The 19,459-nt window shown below is 43.5% G+C and overlaps 1 protein-coding gene across 6 annotated transcripts in view; it reads right to left on the bottom strand.

Annotated features, from left to right (window-relative positions):
- LOC117348867 (4-hydroxyphenylpyruvate dioxygenase-like) overlaps nt 1-19,459 on the bottom strand; it is a 55,407-nt gene that overhangs the window by 23,896 nt on the left and 12,052 nt on the right. For 4 of the 6 annotated variants that reach the window (XM_033921443.1, XM_033921444.1, XM_033921445.1 and 1 more), the window contains 6 exons: nt 13,332-13,358; nt 8,867-8,929; nt 5,742-5,846; nt 4,475-4,517; nt 4,068-4,150; nt 2,311-2,400 (listed from right to left, as the gene is read on the bottom strand). In XM_033921443.1, coding sequence (XP_033777334.1) covers nt 2,311-2,400; nt 4,068-4,150; nt 4,475-4,517; nt 5,742-5,846; nt 8,867-8,872 — 327 coding nt within the window. In that variant the 5' untranslated portion in view covers nt 8,873-8,929; nt 13,332-13,358. Of the gene's footprint in view, nt 1-2,310; nt 2,401-4,067; nt 4,151-4,474; nt 4,518-5,741; nt 5,847-8,866; nt 8,930-13,331; nt 13,359-15,162; nt 15,288-15,309; nt 15,379-19,459 lie in introns of those variants that run through there. The other 2 variants (XM_033921440.1, XM_033921441.1) reach the window with 2 other exon arrangements.

Here is a 19,459-nt window from a genome sequence, read left to right as displayed (position 1 = left end):
AGGTACGAACTTAATCTTTCCATAGTTCTCACAAAAAAACATGTGCTTGTTGGCATGCACATCAAAAGAAGCCATTTTACAAAGCAAAATGTTCAATAAAACAACAAATTCATGAAATGATGTTACATACTCCTAATTATAGAAGCTATTTTTATAAATAGCAGCTTTTACATGTATAAATAGCTACATACACACAAAAAATAAGAAATCTTTGCTTATCCTGCTACTGATAATATAGCCAGAAAACCCAAAATAAAAAAAAATATGGGGAAGGGATTGGGACTTGGATATTGCCTTTTTGTAGTTTTTACAACCACACTCAAAGCGGTTTACATACAGGTACTTCAAGCATTTTCCCTATCTGTCCTGTTGGGCTCAAAATCTATCTAATGTACCTGGGGTAGTGGAGGATTAAGTGAGGAGATAAAGAACCTCAGAAGTTCAGCCTTCAATCGTGTACAAACACTCATATGGTTATAGTTTCAATCAGTGGACCTAAACCCCCCCCCCCCCCAAAAAAAAAAACAAACCCTCAAAGCCCTTCCCTTATATAGAATCTTCACTTTTTCTTATCTACAAATTATTTCTATTTTTAGTCCCAAAATTTTTTTTTATAGATAATTAAACCTAACTTATCTGAATTTCCAAAGTTCAAAGCTGATGCCCAACAAAAGTCTTTGTTTTGCAATGTGTTGTATCAGGAGGCAACATATTTATTTTAAAAAAATGATATACCGTATAAATTCTATATGGTTTGCATGACAACAATTATAAATATTAGACAGTACATACATATTCAATACTTAAAATGAACTTTGCTATAAGATCCAAAATATCTATCTACTAAAACATTTGCAGGTAATTACATCACACAACGTCTTCATTTATCATTTTCCTCTGGGAGATACGGACTCAAAGAAGCATGCTCTGGGCAGCCAGAAAGTTATATATATAACAGAATCTTGAAAGGGTATACACATATACTTTTTATAAAAGCCCTGTTGCCTATTGTGCTCCACCTCTACCCTCCCCCCCTAGACAGGCATATGTGACTGCAAAATATTCACTTTTGCCAGGGATTTAGAAGAATGCCTGCAGGGCAATTGTCATAAGATCCAGCTCTGGGGGTCCTGAGCACCCCCAGAATTGAGCAAGTTCGCTGTGCTCAGGGAGAAGTAATTTATTGTATTTGGCACCCCCAATCATTTTAAAATGTTGCCACCTTTGGCAATTGTACTAAATGAACATTTGAATGTGAAAATTTGTCTTTAGGAGTTTGGCTTCTTAATTAATTGTCCTTTTACAGATAATTATAGTGGTGTGCTCCAAAGAGATTCCTGGTGTGCCATGGGAGATTCCAGAATTTTAATTGTTAGAAATTCTCTTCATAGACTAGACTAGACTAGATGATATGTACACCACATACGCAAGAGTCTGTCAATGTTATGAGCATTTCTGTGCATAAAGATAGAACCACCCAAACCAACATCATTCTTTGATGTGATTGGTCCTTGAAAACTAACGACAAATAATTTTAGTCTGCGTGCAGGTGACATCATCCAATCCAATCCTTAGTCTTATATACCAGGTCATTCCCAGTTGGGACTCGAACCAGTTAACAAAGTTAGCTCAAGAATACATAGGAAAAAAGAATTGGACAAGAAGAACATATACTACAATCTCATATTTGTCAGCTACAAATTTATCAAACAAATACGTCTCCAGAGTTTTTCTAAAACATGTCAAAGAGGAAAAGAGTCATTCTAAATTTTTACCAAGGCGAATGTCATAGAGTGTGAAAGGCTGTCCAAAGCTTGAGCACCTCTAATTGAAGGAAATATTAATTTAAATTTATGAATTCCTCTATTTGAAAGAGGTTGTTGAGAGTTAAAACAAAGAATGAGCAATGGGGAAAAAAATCCCATATATACTTTTAAATACAACACTAGCGCATTTGAACTGAACCCTCTAATATACCGGGAGCCAATGCAATGTTCTCAGTAATGGATAACGTGATCATGTCTACTCTTTCCAAAAATCAGTTTAGCAACCGTATTCTGAATAAGCTGTAATCTCTTTAAATTACAAAGGAAAGCTTTTCAAAACCCGGACAAAGTGCCGGGTTTTGAAATGCCATCCAGACCCCCGGATGTCTGGTAACCCTACAACGGAGTAAATCCCATGACTGGATCAACCCTGTCAGCTGAATCTGGATCAGTTGGCGACCTTAGCTTCCGTGTGAGGCCTGTGATCTGAGCAAGGGAGAGTTAAGACTACAAAGGTCAAGATGTTAAGTAAATGAATGCTTACTGTTTGTAATACAGCAAATTTCACTTTGCCTCCTTCATCCTGCTCCGTCCAAGGCTCCTTCAGTATGACAGCACCTTGTTCCTTGGCTTTCTTAATAGTTAAAGAGAGACTGTTACAGAGAATATCCCCGTTTGCCATGTTTTTTCATTCTTCGTTCCAATCCCTCCCCCATAATCATGTTTATTTGCTTTGCCCATTGATGTGAATGCGCTCCCATTTCTCACAGCTTTCAGTAAATAGCAGAGTCTCCAGCTACAACGTCCCCGATATGAGTTGTGAAAACTGAGGAGTCTCTTTTCACAAAATTTGATGATATTTAGTTCATGCCATTGTGTTCCATTTAGTATTTATTCATAGAAACAGAAACATGATGGCAGATAAAGGCCAAACGGCCCATCCAGAGAAAGAGATAATGGTTACTGCGGATGGGCCGTTCGGCCTTTATCTGCCATCATGTTTCGATGTTTCTATTCAACTGATAGTATTATTTTGTTAGACATTTCAACAGAGTATCATCAGAAGAATTATTGGGTTACTGTCCAGAGACACTTAATCATGATGTCAGACAAAAGATGTTTAAGTGTGTCCTTTTTCTTTCTGGCACTCCTGAAGGAATCCAGGGCTTAAGGTAGGACTCTAATCAGTGGTATAGCGAGGGAGGGTAGAGCCCAGGGCAGTTGCGCCATGCATCGGCACATCATACACCCCCCCCCCACTCTTCCCCACCGCACTGTGCACCCTCCCAGTCTGCCCTGCCATGCCATGTTCACACACCCGCAACACGTACCTCTTGAAATATTCACCAGTGCGAGCAGCACACTCAACCTGCTGCTCACGTTGGCCTCGGCACCCTTCGGAAATCATATCCTGGTCCTGCGATCAGGAAGGGATGTCAGAAGGGAGCCTAGGTCATTCCCAGTTGGGAGATGCTGCTTGCGCCAGTAAACTTTTAAAGAGGTACCGGGCCGGGGGAGGGGGGGGCCAAGAGGAGTAGAAGCACTGGTGGACTCCCCCAAGAGGCACACCAACAAATCTGCACATGACAATTGCACCCCGTGAAATGTGCACACCAATCTGAATCTGCCCTAAGTGGATATCTGGAAGGCCCTGATTTGCTCCCTTGGGAGGAGCTTACAGGACTGAGGAGTCTGAGCAAATCAAGGCCTTCCAGATATCCACATATGTAAAGGGTTCCCATAACCATCATTTAAACCAGGGATCTCAAAGTCCCTCCTCGAGGGCCGCAATCCAGTCAGGTTTTCAGGATTTCCCCAATGAATATGCATTAAAAGCAGTGCATGCACATAGATCTCATGCATATTCATTGGGGAAATCCTGAAAACCCGACTGGATTGCGGCCCTTGAGGAGGGACTTTGAGACCCCTGAAAACCTTACCCTAACACTAGATACCAAGTGAACCTTTTAAGTGTAGGGGGACGACGACAAAAAAGAGGATTACTCAAAAAGACAAAATAGTATCCGCTGTGGATTGTGATCGGGGAGCGTGATTGTGTGCGTGCATTTGACGGGTCACTCCCACAAAGATGGTGCCTGGGGCGGTCTGCACCGCCTGCCCCCTTCCCCTTCCTACCCCACGGATCCGAATAGAATTATTTTATAAGCCTTGTTTATGCATGAAAGTGTTTTTTTCACAGAAAAAAGGCACGTAGAAATTGTCTGGGGTTATCCATGCATTAACGTGCAAGCTGAGGATGCCTAGTGACACTGAATCAAAGAATAGAACAGGGGAGTTTACCTGTATGAGAAAGTCACAGTCTTCTACCTGAAAGGCGATATCCTTCACTCCATCTCCATGCTGTATCAGGTGCTCTCCCATCTCTGGAAAACATAAGGGACAGGACAGATTGTTACCAATAACAGGATCACAACAGATGAGGCAGCTCAGGGATCTCAAAGTCCCTCCTCGAGGGCCGCAATCCAGTCGGGTTTTCAGGATTTCCCCAATGAATATGCATTGAAAGCAGTGCATGCACATAGATCTCATGCATATTCATTGGGGAAATCCTGAAAACCCCACTGGATTGCGGCCCTTAAGGAGGGACTTTGAGACCCTTGCTTAAGAGGGTTCAGCAGCAGAAACGTTCCACACAGGCTGACTGCCGCAGCCTGGGGCCTTCCCTCTGCCCTGCCAGAGACAGTTACCTTCATTGCCAGGGTTCAGTGGAGACTGAAATACAAAAATAATCTGTGGGAAGAAAACAAAAGGAATCTATAAATTTATAGCCAAAGCATGCGAGAGAATTTTTTAAAGAGCTGATAAAAATCTATGGGGATGAAATTCAAAGCGATTTAAATGGTTTAAATCACTTGAGAGCGGCTACTAGGGGATATTCAGTGGCACTTAACTGGATAGTGGCTTTGAATATCCCCTCTAAATGCCTAGGCTGAAGCCAGCTAGTTTGTGGATGGTCTGGGGGTTGGAGTTAGAGTGGAGCACTAACTTAGCTAATTAGCTTTGATTTTCAGTCTACTAACTGGCTAAGGAATTACATATAGGACAGCAAAACATAGGATTGGCAGATTTTACGTTAGTAAAATCCGGACCCCACCCTAGACCCGCCCACAGTCCCGCCCAATTCCACCCATCCCTGCCCTGTTATGCCGCAGCTCCGCCTCCCGCTGCCTGTTCGTTGGGCAGGCAGGAATCCGTGCATGCACAGATGGGACGCGATGATGTCACGCACATGCGCACGTGTACTTGACGTCATCATGTTGTATCCGTGCATGCGAGGGTGCCCCCTCCAGAGGTGATTTCTTTTCAAAACCTGGGTTTTGAAAAGCCATCTGGACCGTCAGACATCTGCTACTACTACCACTGTTATTTATTTCTATGGCGCTGCCAGACGCACGCAGCGCTGCACAGAGTCGGAAAGAAGAAGAAAACAGTCCCTGCTCGAAAGAGCTTACAATCTAAACAGACAAGGCCGATGAAGAGGATGTCATGGACACAGTCAAGGGGAACCGTTAATCAGCTGGCTGGGTTGGAGGGCAGAGGAGTAGGGTTAAGGATTGAAAGCTATATCAAAAAGGTGGGAAATGTCCGGAGAAATCCGGACGTCTGGTAACCCTAGCAAAACAGCTTTCCTAACTCCTCCCTCCCCCCACTTTTACTAAGCAGCGGTTGAGGTTTCAACATTTAGCGCCCCAGGCTGCGGTGGAAACCTGTACCGCAGCTTAGCAAAAGAAGGCCTTTATGCAGTGAGTTAACCAGGCACCGGTCTGAATATCGACTAGAGCCCAGCTAACTTCCGGGTCAGCCAGGAACTACATATCTGGCACTGATTATCCAGGGTTAGTTCAGCAAGAGTGGCTTACCAGTGCTTACCACCTTGGGCTGACTATTAACCCTCTGTCTTTTTCCATGCTCTTAGCTCTTTTTCATACATTATGTGTACCATTGTAATCTTACCTTATCGTGTTTGATGGCGTGGGACACTGTCTCCCGGCTGCCAGTCTCTAACCCTTTGTAGGCAAAGGGCTCAAACCCCATTTTATGACAATAGTAGGAAGATGCCTGGAGGGGGAAAGGGGAAGAAACATACAGGAAACCACAGTATAAGCACCTTAAACAACCAACCAGAATGACTTGTTTGTTGAAAATATTTTTAGAAAAATAAAATCTTACATGACGCTTGATCCACCATCCTCAATGGCTTACATCACAACATACACAATGCGTAACACAGACATACAGGGTGCAATTCTAAACCTTATGCATGTCAAAAGGGATATTAACTGACAGGCATCTATGTGTCTTAGGTAACACCTAATCACAAGAATCACATACATGTGGATGGAGCATAAGTGGGCCAAGGCATGTCTCCCAGACAGCGGGGGCGGGGCTGAGGCAGGATTGGGATGGGACTGAGGCAGGAATGGGTGGAACTGGGCATGTCTGTGGGCATGTCTAGGGAGTCTGGATTTTCCAAACGGAAAATCTGGTCACCCTAGTCTTAAACCAGTGGGTCATTCACCTCTAATTGCGAGTTGTGTAGAAGGCATCATCTACATTTTTTGTCTCCACCTTCTGTATCACTGGACTGGACTGTAGCTCCTCAGATATGACCCAAGGACTTAGAGGAAAGGTATCACTGTTCGCCGACGACACCAAATTTTGCAACATAGTAGGTAAAAGCATTCTGCCTGATAATATGACGCAGGACCTACTGCTGCTGGAAAGGTGGTCATCAACTTGGCAGCTAAGCTTCAATGCTAAAAAGTGTAAGGTAATGCATCTGGGTAAGAGAAACCCACGCAGAACTTACGTACTAAATAGTGATGATATGAAGGCTGCCAATCAAGTGGAGAAGGCTTCCTCCGGGGCAAGGCAAATAATGGGTTGTATCCGTAGAGGTTTTGTCAGCAGGAGACCTGAAGTCATGATGCCGCTGTACAGGTCCATGGTGAGGCCTCATTTGGAGTATTGTGTTCAATTCTGGAGACCACACTACCGGAAAGATGTGCTGAGAATCGAGTCGGTTCAGCGAATGGCCACTAGGATGGTCTTGGGGCTCAAGGATCTCACGTATGAAGAAAGGCTGAATAAATTGCAGCTGTACTTACTTGAGGAACGAAGAGAGAGGGAAGACATGATTGAAACGTTTAAGTACATCACGGGCCGTATCGAGTCGGAAGATGGTATCTTCTGTCTCATGGGACCCTCAACCACCAGAGGGCATCCGCTGAAAATCAGGGGGGGGGAAGTTTCATAGTGACTACAGAAAGTATTTCTTTACCGAAAGAGTGGTGGATCATTGGAACAAACTCCCACTGCAGGTGATTGAGGCTATCAGCGTGTCAGATTTTAAGAGAAAATGGGATATTCACATGGGATCTCTAAGGGAGTAAAGTCAGGGGGGTGGGTATTTGGAATGGGCAGACTTGGTGGGCTATAGCCCTTTTCTGCCGTCATTTTCTATGTTTCTATGATTTTCCTTCTTCATGCAAGTTGGAAGTAGTCTTTCTGATCTGCTCTGATTTTACTTTAGTATTTTGGGGGTTTTATTCAGATTTTGAGGCTTTTTGGTGCTTCAGAGGTCCCCAGTGTTCCTGGGGCCAGCCTTAACTAGAGGTTTTGATGGCTCAGAAACCATTCCCCTGGAAGCAAGGCTCGCTCCTGGTTGTTTCTGGAGCTTAAGCACAGGCTGTGTGGCTCCATGTTGGTTCTGAGAACTTTATCAGATGCTGGCTGTGTACCTCTGCCCCCCCCCCCCCAAGTTGACTGAGCTAGGATCTCAGGCTCTGACTGGTAGCCTGAATAAACAAGCATTTGGACTATTTTTATATGCTTGTCTGAGGCAGTAGTCTTTTCCATAGCCCAGCTGATGCAAGCACAGCACTAACAAAACTGTGAGTGCAGGCTTTTGTAACCTATGGGAGATGGGGGTAGGGGGTTATTTAATTTTAGTTTTTGAGGTTTCTGGGGCTTGGTATAGAGCTCCCCACCTCCATAAACCCCTTCCCTTAATTTTTTGAACTTTTAGTTAGCTCTCCCGGGCCCTTTTTTGTGTCAAAATGCTGCTGTGGCAGCCATCTTGGATTTCCCAATTCGATTTTAAAAGCCTCTATCTACTATCACTATTAATTATTTCTATAGTGCTACCAGATATACGCAGTGCTGTACAGAGTCATTAAGAAGACAGTCCCTGTTCAAAAGAGCTTACAATCAAAACAGACAAGACAGACAAACAGGATGTCATGGATACAGTTAGAGAAATGGTTAATCTGCTGGCTAGGTTGGTGGGCAGTGGGGAGTAGGGTTATGGATTGAAGGCTATATCAAAAAGGTGAGTTTTCCGTCTACTTTTAAACAAGGTAAGGAAAGGGGCTTGGTGGACAAACTCAGACCCAAAGACTCGCCCCAAGGCCCACCCAATTCTACCCATTCCTGCCCCATTATGCTCACACCACACCACACCACGTCCCAGCCTAGCCCCACCCCCCTCAGTCTGCTTGTCGAACACAATCTTCCCAACGCAATCTGCTTTTCAAAACCTAAAAAGAGGACGTGCCTGGGTAAATCCTGACGTCTGGTAACCCTCCGGTTAGGAGCCGGAGACAGTTCACCAAAACCTAATCCGTTTAGAAAACTAAAAAGGTGCACTGTAGCCTGGCACAGTGGCAGAGAAACGGAGAAAGAGGCAGGTCTGAACCTGTGTGCGCAGGGTTCATGTGTCAGTTGCACCAACTCCAGGAAGTAGAAGCACAAAATCTCACCCTCACTGTTGTGGCGTGTGTGTGTGTGATACTCACTGACTAAAACAATCCAAATCTTGGGGGGACCTGCAAGCCACAGGCCCAAAGACACATAGTTGAAGTTTGGGGAGGGAGGTTAAGCCAAATCTGTGCTGAGACGCCTACGACCCTTACTCCAGTTCTGCACATGCCCCGTGTTTGGATTCGCAGCAACCACCCATCTCCTCCACAGTCCCATTTGCCTTCATGGTTAGCTTTGGTCCCTAGTGTCCTGAAAAGTTGGTACGGAGCTTATGGATTACCAGAGAAAGGTCACACATATACATCATAAATTCATACCTGCATGGCATTTCCTACCCAGAAGGTGAGATGATGGAATTTGACAAAGCGACCTCTCTCATGCTGGAAAACAAAGCAAAACCATATCTGATATAGACGTTTCTCTGTTGGTTGTATCACATACAAGGCATGTTGTATTCTCAAACCGGCGCGCATATTAAAAGCGGCTGTCGATCGCGTGTCAGCCATGCATTGGTGCCGGTTTCGGAATCGCGCAGACATGAAAGGCGCCAGAAAAATGGGCCAGGGTTTTCTAGGCCTACATATGTGGCGCCTATCTTTGCGTGAATCACACCTACGCAGGCGCGTTAGGCTGCTTAATGCTACTTCCAGCATTGGCCACGCCTACTTATATGTCCAGTGGCCTAAAATGATTCTAGCATTGATTTTCCAGGTGCCGGTATGTGCCTCGAATCTCAGTTAAAAATGCTGTTTGTAAGTGTTTTTAACGGAGGTCGCCTACCGGCAGTTAGAAAATCAGCACCGGTTTGAGAATCCAGGCCTTAGAGGATAACTATCAATTACTCTCATGAATGCCAATTAGCTGCCTTTATTCTATAACTTATGTATGCAACTTTGTGCACTAATAGTTAAAGAGAGTTCCCTCTTATTATGGTAATGTTATGTAAAGTGAGGTCTCTGGTTAGTGTGCTGCTCTGGGAGGGATCAGGTAAACTCCACCCCCCCCCCTTCCCCCTCCTTGGTAATGAAAATTACCCAGCAAGAATCAGGTAACCCTTTCTTAATTATGGTGACATTTCAGAAGGCATCAAGAGATACTCCTTTGGTTATGCCTTTGGTCTGTGAGTTCTAGATTATGCTGTTGCTTTGGTATGGGCCAAGTGAGTGCCACCTAGTTACAAATCAACAAAGCTCGAGGGAGTTTCTCCTTATAAGGTTTCTAATGCAAGAGGGCAAATGAGTCTTGAACCAGTGGGTTATTCATCTCTACTCATGAGTCTGTGTAGAAGGTATCATCTACATTTTTCACCTCCGCCTCCTTTAGCCCTGCACTGTGCTGTTACTCCTCAGTTTCTCTCCTTCTACATGCGAGTTGAAGGTGTCTTTTTATTTTGAGGGGGGGGGGTCTTAATTTTGAGGCTTCTCAGTGCTTCAGAGGTCCCCAGAATTCCTGGAGCAGCTTTGCCGGAGAGAAGACACAGACTCTCATTGTCAGAAATCTGTAACTGGGAGGGCAACCCTTTTTCAGGGCACCTACCTAGCTTGCCTGCACTAACTATTTCAGTGGCTTGCTCATGGTCAGTACAGGCTGTGTGGATCCGTGTCAGTCCTGAGGACTTTATCAGGTGTTGGCTGCATTTCCTCCCCCCTTCCCCCCTCCCAATGATGCATGAGGAGCTGTGGGGGGATGGGGTCTCAGACTTCTGACTGGTAGCCTGAAGAAACAAGCATCTGGAACTATTTTTATATGCCTGTCTGAGGCAGTGGTCTTCATCTTCCATCTGCTGTTTCATGTAGGATGAAGTTAAGAGGTGATAGGCTCCGGAGCAATCTAAGGAAATACTTTTTTACAGAAAGGGTGGTAGATGCATGGAACAGTCTCCCAGAAGAGGTGGTGGAGACAGAGACTGTGTCTGAATTCAAAAGGGCCTGAGATAGGTACGTGGGATCTCTCAGAGAGAGAAAGAGATAATGGTTACTGCAGATGGGCAGATGGGCCATTTGGTCTTTATCTGCCATCATGTTTCTATGTTTCAGCTGAAGCAGGCATAGCATCAACAGAGCTGTGAGTACTGCCTATTGTAGTCTATGGGAGACATTAGGGAGTTTCTGGGGCTTGGATTTGGATCCCCTAACTCCCAAACCCCTTTTTCTGAAATTTTTGAACTTTTATTAAGTTCTCCCAGGCTATTTTTAGTGCCAAAACACAGCAGCTATTTTGGATTTCTTGCTCTAATTTTAAAAGCCTCTCACTTCCTTAAAAACACCTCAATTTCACTTAAAATTATTAGAGATGGACTCCTCGGGTTGTTTTACCCCTGATTCATGCCAGATTTGCGCTGGAGGCTGGCTGAGGAGCGTCCATGTTCCATGTGCTATAGAGCATGGGAGGGGGGATACTGAGCCTAGCCCCCTTTGGTTCCTCTAGGGCGATGGAATCCGAGGTGACTAATTTTTTTGAAAACAATTTCTCATAGAGCCCTTGGATAGCTACACAGCATCATCAGCTAAGCGCAGATTCACAGATGCCTCTGGATCCATGAGGAAACAAGGGGAGTCCCTGCAGGTGTCCTCAGGGCATCCTGCACAGAGCTTTACCCCTGATTTTGTCAAACTTATGTTTGAAACCTATTTGGGCTATTGGGGCCCATCTGTACCATCTGGGGTCACACCGGTTGTTGTGCATAGGGGTTTTACCTCACAGTGTGGTTTCTCCCCTAAAGGTTCCTCAGCAGGAACTAGAGGTCCAGTTGGAGAAAGACTGGGATGACTGGGGATCAGAATCAATGCCCTTACTCCCTCAAAATTAATCTTCAATTTTGGAGGATTCAGGTCTCAGGCAGGGGCCACTAGTCAGGAGTCTCTGGTGGTTTTGGACCAGGGAGAGAACACAATGGTGTGCCACCTTTTTAAGCCATCAGCTTTGCTGGAGGTTTCACAGAATCCTTGTGGGTATTGAAGTTTGAAACCCCCCTCCCCCCCCGACCTCCGCTGCTCAGAGTTCTTTTATGAGCAGCTGTAAGCCTCAGACCATCTTTTTTCCTTCACAACCAGACATTGCAATGATGCTAATGGAGCATTGGGAGACTCCGGAAGGTCCCTTGCGGTTTGCCATGGATTATGACAAAGTTGTATCCACTGGCTCCTGATTTCCAAGAGCTGTTTGTCTCACCTAAAGTGAATTCATTGGTAGCAAAAGTTACCAAACATACTTCTCTTCTGAATGAAGGTGGAGTAATTCTAAAGCTTGCGGAGGACCATAGGGTGGATTTAGTCCTCAAAAGACAGTTTAAGGCCTTGGCTTTGGGGCTTAAGGCAGCAGCATCCTTTGTAGCATAACCCTGCCACACTATCCTGCTTCAGGCTCCATCAGTGGAGGAGCTTGCTTATACCAAGTAGCTGATTTCAGGGGTGAATTATGTAGTAGATGTTCTCTATGACATGTTCAGGATCATGAGCAAGGTTTCTGCTTATTCTATCTCTACCTGTAGTAAGCTGTGGATAAGGCAATTGGTGGGAGATTCTGCTTCCAAAGCTACTTTCAGCAGGCTAGCTTTCAAAGGCCGCCTGTTCTTTGGCAAGGGGTTGGATGATCTTATGGCCAGTGTGGCAGACCATCATCCTAAGCCTTTGCCAGACACTAGACCACATGTCCCTGGGGGGATGAATGGAGGTGCCTTTTGTGGTTCTAGATGGCTTTGTCAGTTCTCAGTGGGATCCTTCGCTCAGAGATTGACTCATGGTTTTCAACAGAGGTTTGGAGTTTCCAGGTAAGCTCAACCCTCAGGTTCACACTCCGCAGTAGCTTCTAAGAAGTCACAATGACACCAGGAGAGTAGCTGACCTCACATAGATAGGAGGACAGTTGTCAGTTTACTGGGAAGCCTGGACAAGGATTTGCTTGGACCACTAGGTTCTGGACATTATTCCAGAGGGCCTGAATGGTGGAAAGGTGTCCAAATATATGTTGGTGGTTCCAGCTGGAATCATTGTCAAAAGCTTGCCTCTCCACATCTCTTGGGTGATCCTGATGATGGTTCCCAGCCGCGTTTTGAGTTAATTTGCACTCAAAAACAAGCACATCCATCTCATTGATTAACAGTTCTATTATATCTACTGTAGTTTCACTGTTGTTACAATTACTCATAGTTAAAGACTTTAAATAACTCTCAAATTTAATTTTTTGTTAGTTTTGCAATTTTATAATTTCAATTATGATGTGCCACGGAAAACATTTACTCCATTTAGTGTGCTGGAGCTAAAAAAGTTTGAGAAGCACTGCATTATATGCTACTGAATATTCATGGTTAGCCACGGACAAGAGATTTCAGTGGCCAGGAGCCTGTCCAGACTAAGAACATAAGCAATGCCTCCACTGGGTCAGACCCAAGGTCCATCGCGCCCAGCAGTCCACTCACACGGCGGCCCAACAGGTCCAGGACCTGTGCAGTAATTCTCTATCCCCTTTCCCAGCAGGAAATTGTCCAATCCTTTCTTGAACCCCAGTACTGTACTCTGCCCTATTACGCCCTCTGGATGCGCATTCCAGGTGTCCACCACACGTTGGGTAAAGAAGAACTTCCTAGCATTCGTTTAGAACCTGTCCCCTTTCAACTTTTCTGAATGCCCTCTTGTTCTTTTATTATTTGAAAGTTTGAAGAATCTGTCTCTCTCTACTCTAGTTTAAATCACTTTGAATATTGTGCATCACCTTTTAAAGATATTTGCGCAAGGCGATATAGAGCCAGAATAAGTCAAAATAGGCAATAAGAAAGCACTTTACCTTGTCTCCTTTATCTTTGTAGGATGTCTGAAAAAGAGAATGAAACCGTCATTAAAGGAATCTAAATTAAACCAAGGCAGTATTGCTAAATGCCTGTCCCTGATTTCAGAAACAGACTCTGGGAGGACATAAGATGGTATAGGCAAGCGCTGTACAAGTGCGCTTCAGTATTCATAAAAGAAAGAAAGTGTCAATACTTTAGGGTAGCTAAAGATAGAGAGACAAGAAGCCCTCTCGAGCCAAGCAAAGTACAAATTTATTTATTTGCATTTATTAACTGCCTTTTCATGAAGGCGGTTTACAATACATAGAATAGTAATCAGATACGCTTAGGTACCCTATCTGTCCCGGCAGGCTCACGATCTCCTTCATTAGGGTTACCAGAGTCGGGATTTCCATGGACATGGTCTCCTTTTCGAGGCCATGTCTGGGGGTCCAGAAGGCTTTTCAAAACCTGGCAAGTTGATTAGACAGGGAGGATGATGGTGTTGTTCACAGGAATAGAGAATGGGGGAAGAGAAGAGATGGGTTTAGGTGGAAAGATAAGGCCATATTTAATTTTAGATAGTGCTGAGACATCCAGGTAGTGATGTCAGACAAGCAGGTTGAAACCCGGGACTGTCTGTCGAAATTTCAGGTGTAGAGAGATAGATCTGTGAGTCGTCGATATAGAGATAATACTGAAAGCCATGGGAGGAGATTAAAGCACCAAGGAAAGAAGTGAAAAACCAGGAGTAGAGATAAACAAATTTGTAAAGTGCACAGAGCAGAAGGAAGGCTCTCTGGAGTCATCAGAGCAGGGTTCTCAACCCTGTCCTTGGGAGTCACCTAGGCAGTCAGAGTTTCAGAATCTCCACAATTAATATGCATACTAGAAGCCACATTCAGCAGCGTAGCATATCATCTGGCATTCATTGAAAAACTCTGTAGACTCCTGAGGCAGGCCAGTTGGGCCGAAACATGTACACGTCGAGTCATTGAGATACTGGATGAATAAAGTTTTGAACCATTGGATGACTTAAAGGACTTTTTACAACAGTTCATGTTCACCATTCTTTTTAGGACAATTTCACCCCTTATTTTGAGTATTTATTTACTGCCAGATTCACCCAAAGAAGTTTACAATTGAATAGTAATCAGGTACTCTTAAGTATTTGCCCTGATCTGTCCCTGCAGGCTCACAATCTAACTGGTACCTGGGGCAATGGAGGGGATTTCAGTGCCTTGCCCAGAGTCACAAGAAGCAGGCTGGGATTGAACTCACAACCTTAGGGTGCTGAGGTTGCAGCTCTAACCACTAGGCCACTCCTCGCAGATTTATTTCATGGTCTACGCATATCCTGAAAAGCTGCCTGGGTTGAGAACCCCTGGCCTAGAGTAAAAATTGTGTTCACTTCCCTGGGTTCTAAAATTTGCTCTTACAAAGCATTGCTAAAGCGTACCAGGTTCATGAAAATAAAAACGAACCAGTTAATTTACTCTGATTAGAAATATACTGTAGATTGGGCCTTCCACTTGAATATGATAGAACAAAGCTTCTGATTATGATAGAACAATATGCAATCCAATACTTCTCCGTTCTCAGACACCCCTAAATTCCTACATAGGTCATATTCCTTCTCTTTTCACTGACATAAGCAGAATTCTCCTTCTCAAATATTCCTTGCCTCTTCACTCATCCTCACACCATCTTCTTAAGCTGAGAGTTTTCAGAAGGCACATGAAAAGGCTTTATAGTGCTACAAGGCAGGAAAGAAAAATCCAGCCTTCATGTGGCAAGCCAAGACAGAGAAGTATCCTATCATTTGGATATTCCTGTTCTTCTACTTACCATGATGGAGGCTCCTGGGGAAGTCAAGGAGATCGGGGCTCTTAGCAGTTCAGCTGAGAGCGAGAATTGTTAAAATGGGCTGTTTGCAGATGGCCGAGTATAAGTTCCCAGAGGAAATGTGTGATTGGCTGTCCTGAGAACACCCACCTTGCCTCCCTCTGTCACTGTCCTCATTAGAATGCATTGCTTGTCCTGGGCCATTCGATTTGTTTTCAGGCTCCCAGATGAACTTTGATCAGAAAGTGATTCTTGTGGCAGCTGGTGAGATATTAAAGTAGGCAGGCAAATTTCATTTTGGTGGGGTGACTCTACAAAGATCACTGAACATTTGAGTTCAATTAATTAAATCTGTGAACCTATCTCCCAAAAAAGTCATTTATGAATACGGTGAAAGTTGAAAAACTACATGTTTAAATAAACTGAAAATAACTTTTTGCTTTTCCTCTTCTTTGCAATCTTCCACAAGTCTTTCTTTTGCTTGCCCTGCTTTTTCTTTTGTATTTCTTTATATTAGTCTCTTCTTCTTCCTCAGTCTTTTGCCAGCTCTCTACATCTCTCTTCTGGCAGCACTCTTTCCTATTTACATAATAACATAGTAAAATGATGGCAGATAAAGACCCAAGTGGTCCATCCAACCATACATACTCCATAAATTAATTTACTTTAAATGGCCCTTTTTCTTAAATATTTCTGGGCCAGAAACCCTGAGTCCTGCCCAATAGTGTGCTTAGGTTCCATCTACTGGAGGCTCCATCAAAGCTCACGCCAGCCCATCTTAACCATCGAAACCCTCCCCAGCCCATCCTCAACTGAATGTCCATATACGGGACACAGACCATGCAAACCTGCCCAGTACTGGCCTTAGTTCCTTCAGTTGTATACCCATTATTTTCTGATTAGAGATCCTCTGTGTTCATCTCACGCTTGTTTGAACTCTGTCACTGTTTTCTTCTCCACCACCTCCCTCGGGAGCACATTCCACGCATCCACCACTCTCTCCGTAAAGAAGAATTTCCTAACATTACTCTTGAATCTACCACCCCTCAACCTCAAATTATGCCCTCTTATTTTACCATTTTCCTTTCTCTGGAATAGATTTTGTTCTACGTTAATACCTTTCAAGTATTTGAACGTCTGAATCATATCTCCCCTGTCCCTTCTTTCCTCCTACCATTTTCGTCGCCTTCCTCTGGACCACTTCAAGCCTTTTAATATCCTTCGCCAGATACGGTCTCCAAAATGGAACACAATACTCCAAATGGGGCCTCACCATCAATCTGTACAAGGGGCATCAACACCTTCTTTCTTCTACTGGTCACGCTTTCTCTGTCTTTTTCCCCTTTGCAACCTGTATCCCTCCATCATTAGCACATTTCTCCAAGCTCTTCAGCATCACATCTCTCAACAATCTGCCTCATACCCTTTAATTCCTCCATCTCTCCCTATCCTGCCCTTCACCCTTCCGTATTTGTCCCTTCCATGTCCATTCTCATCCACTTCTATGTCTTCCTCTTCCAGCTGTTCCTTCTTCTTCCTATCTGTAGCTGACTCGTCTCACCTGAGAAACAAGAAAATCCGAGGTCAAATGCTGCTCTTGTACTGATGCATCTGACCTTAGGTCACCTCATTTACTGATATGTGTTAATTCATATTAGCACACATTAATGTAATCTGTGGAGCTTATGTACAAACTAACCACACAACTTCCATTAATGTGTGTTAACACATTACAGCTAGTTAGTAAATATGGCTTTGAGATTATAAATATGGCCACCATGCTCTTCCATAGCTACTTAAATACTGCATTTGCATGTGGAGTCCTGCCCTGAATGGGCAGGGAAATACTTTAAAAGTAAATATTTTTTCACTCAGAGAATAGTTAAGCTCTGGAACATCTTGCCAGAGGTTGTGGTAAGAGTTTATAGCATAGCTGCTATTAAGAAAGATTTGGAGAAGTTCCTGGAGGACAAAGTCCATAGTCTGTTCTTAAGACATGGGGGAAGCCACTGCTTGCCCTGTATTGGTCGCATGAAATATTACTACTCCTTGGGTTTTGGCCAGGTACTAGGGACCTTGATTGGCCACCGTGAGAATGCGCTACTGGGCTTGATGGACCATTGGTCTGACCCAGGAAGGCTATTCTTATGGTCTTATGTATTTTGACCTCTACATATTTCATGACTATCTCAATGGGACTGGATGAAGCAGCAGACCTGGAATTAGCAACTAAGAATCAGCGTTCAGGCACTGACAGGAAAGTAAGATTACGAAAGCTCAGACCCTGCCGGTAAAGTCTGCATGTGAAACAATGCATTTCCATGCTGTGCATTACATGGAGGGTTAGGAGGGGAATTGGGGGCTCCAGGGGCGAGTGGGTGTGCATTAAAAAAAAAAAAAAATACATATGTCAAGCCAATATTCAACTGGGGCCTGCTTGTCAGCTGTCTTATATTCACCCACTTATCTTATGCAGACCCCAGTCCTGGCTCCTCCCCAGCACTGCCCCCTGTTTGTCCCTGACCGGCCACTTTTGGGGGGCTGGTCAGAGCCAATATTCAGAGGCACTGTCCAACTTAATGCTGCAGAATATTGGCATTTTGGCAGCCATAAGCAATGTTATGCAGTAGTGATTGTGGTAATGAAGAATGTTGATGGCAGTGACAGAAGTGATGTTGCTGTGAATTAGACCTATTTCTAAATGACAAATCTCGTGAAGTAATAATGTATCACAATTTTCTCACATCAAGGCTCTGATTTTTGAAGTATAATGGATTTGCCTTCAAATGCTTTTCAGCATGGGTGGACAAATTATGGACTTGAAGAAGATGCAGAATGACGGACAAACATGTTGAAATGCAATTGATCCTTCATTGTAATGAGAACTATTTAGTTAATGCATTAGCAGGTGTTATACTTCAAAAACAGTGCCTTGATGTGAGAAAACTGTCATTGAACCTATTTCTTTTTTTTTTTTAATTATTATTTATTTATAGAATTTTACAATATTACCAAGCATATACATCTTGTACAGTAAAGTGAGATCAAACAACATACTGAACTAAATTTCCAAAATTAAGATATACCACAATCATAATTCAGTTTGAAAATAAAAATAGATAAATAAAGTAATAATGATCTAGCTGATCACACACTAGTCCTCCATATATTGGATCCAAGATTTAAAGAGTAGGACAAATATAAATCAAATTAATTAAAAGAAAATCCATGTCTTACTACAGTGCGGGGAGCTAACCTTCCATGGGCGCTGTTATTCCTTTTTCAAGACGTTTCGCTGAGAGAAAACTAATCAGTTGAGACGGTTCTGTAAAAATATACTTCAATGATAAATATCTAACCACACATTTACATGGATATCTCAGAAAGAAAATACCCCCTATTTGAGTCACTCCAGGTTTTAGAAGTAGAAATTCTTTCCTTCTTTTTTGAGTCTCTCTAGAGACATCGGGGAAAATCTGAATATGATGTCCCAGGAAGTCTTTGGACCTATTTTTAAAGAAAAGTTTTAATATCCAATCCTTGTCTGGAGCCAAAGCGACAGACAACAAGAGAGTGGCTGGAACAGCCAATTCTCTATCCGATTGTTCCAGTATTGCGGAAATGTCCAATGATCTCTCCCGGGGTTCCTCAATTTTTCCTTCTTCTTTGGATTGGGGCTTGGCAGGAAGGTAATACACTCTTGTAAGAGGAGGTAAGGAGCTTTCAGGAATTTCCAATATTTCCATAAAATACCTTTTCTCTAGGAGAAGTTGACAAGATCTTTGGAAAATTTACAAATCTCAAATTGTTAATTCGACCATTATTCTCCTGAGCTTCCAACTTCCTCCTGAGTATTATATTATCTTTAACCAGCAAATCTTGATTTTGTTTCAAAGACATTAGCTCCTTACTTGTATTTTGTGACTCTGTTTTTAATTGAGAAATATCCTGCTTTAAGACATTTATTTCTTCTTTCTGTTCTTTTAATTCTTTGTCCAAACTTTTTATTTGAGGATTTAAAGAATTCCCCAAATTCACTACCAAGTCCCATAATGCATCAAGTGTAACTTTAGGGGGTTTTGTAGGTGAAAAAAGTTGTAATGGTGTAGTATCTAAATGTTCTGAAGTTAGCTTTACCTCAGTGGCGTCTTGTATTCCCCCAGCCTCTGTTGTCCCGGTCGCAAGTCCTTGCAGAGAGAGCATGTCACTCTGCGTTGTTGTGTTCGGCGAGCCCTCCATGCTAGCCTCTGGGAACGAAGAAGAAGCTACCTCCTCGGGTGCATTCTGGTCCCGTGGAGAG

This window comes from Geotrypetes seraphini, chromosome 15, assembly GCF_902459505.1.
Source record: "Geotrypetes seraphini chromosome 15, aGeoSer1.1, whole genome shotgun sequence".
Taxonomy (NCBI): domain Eukaryota; kingdom Metazoa; phylum Chordata; class Amphibia; order Gymnophiona; family Dermophiidae; genus Geotrypetes; species Geotrypetes seraphini.
This window is presented reverse-complemented; position numbering and strand designations above follow the sequence as displayed.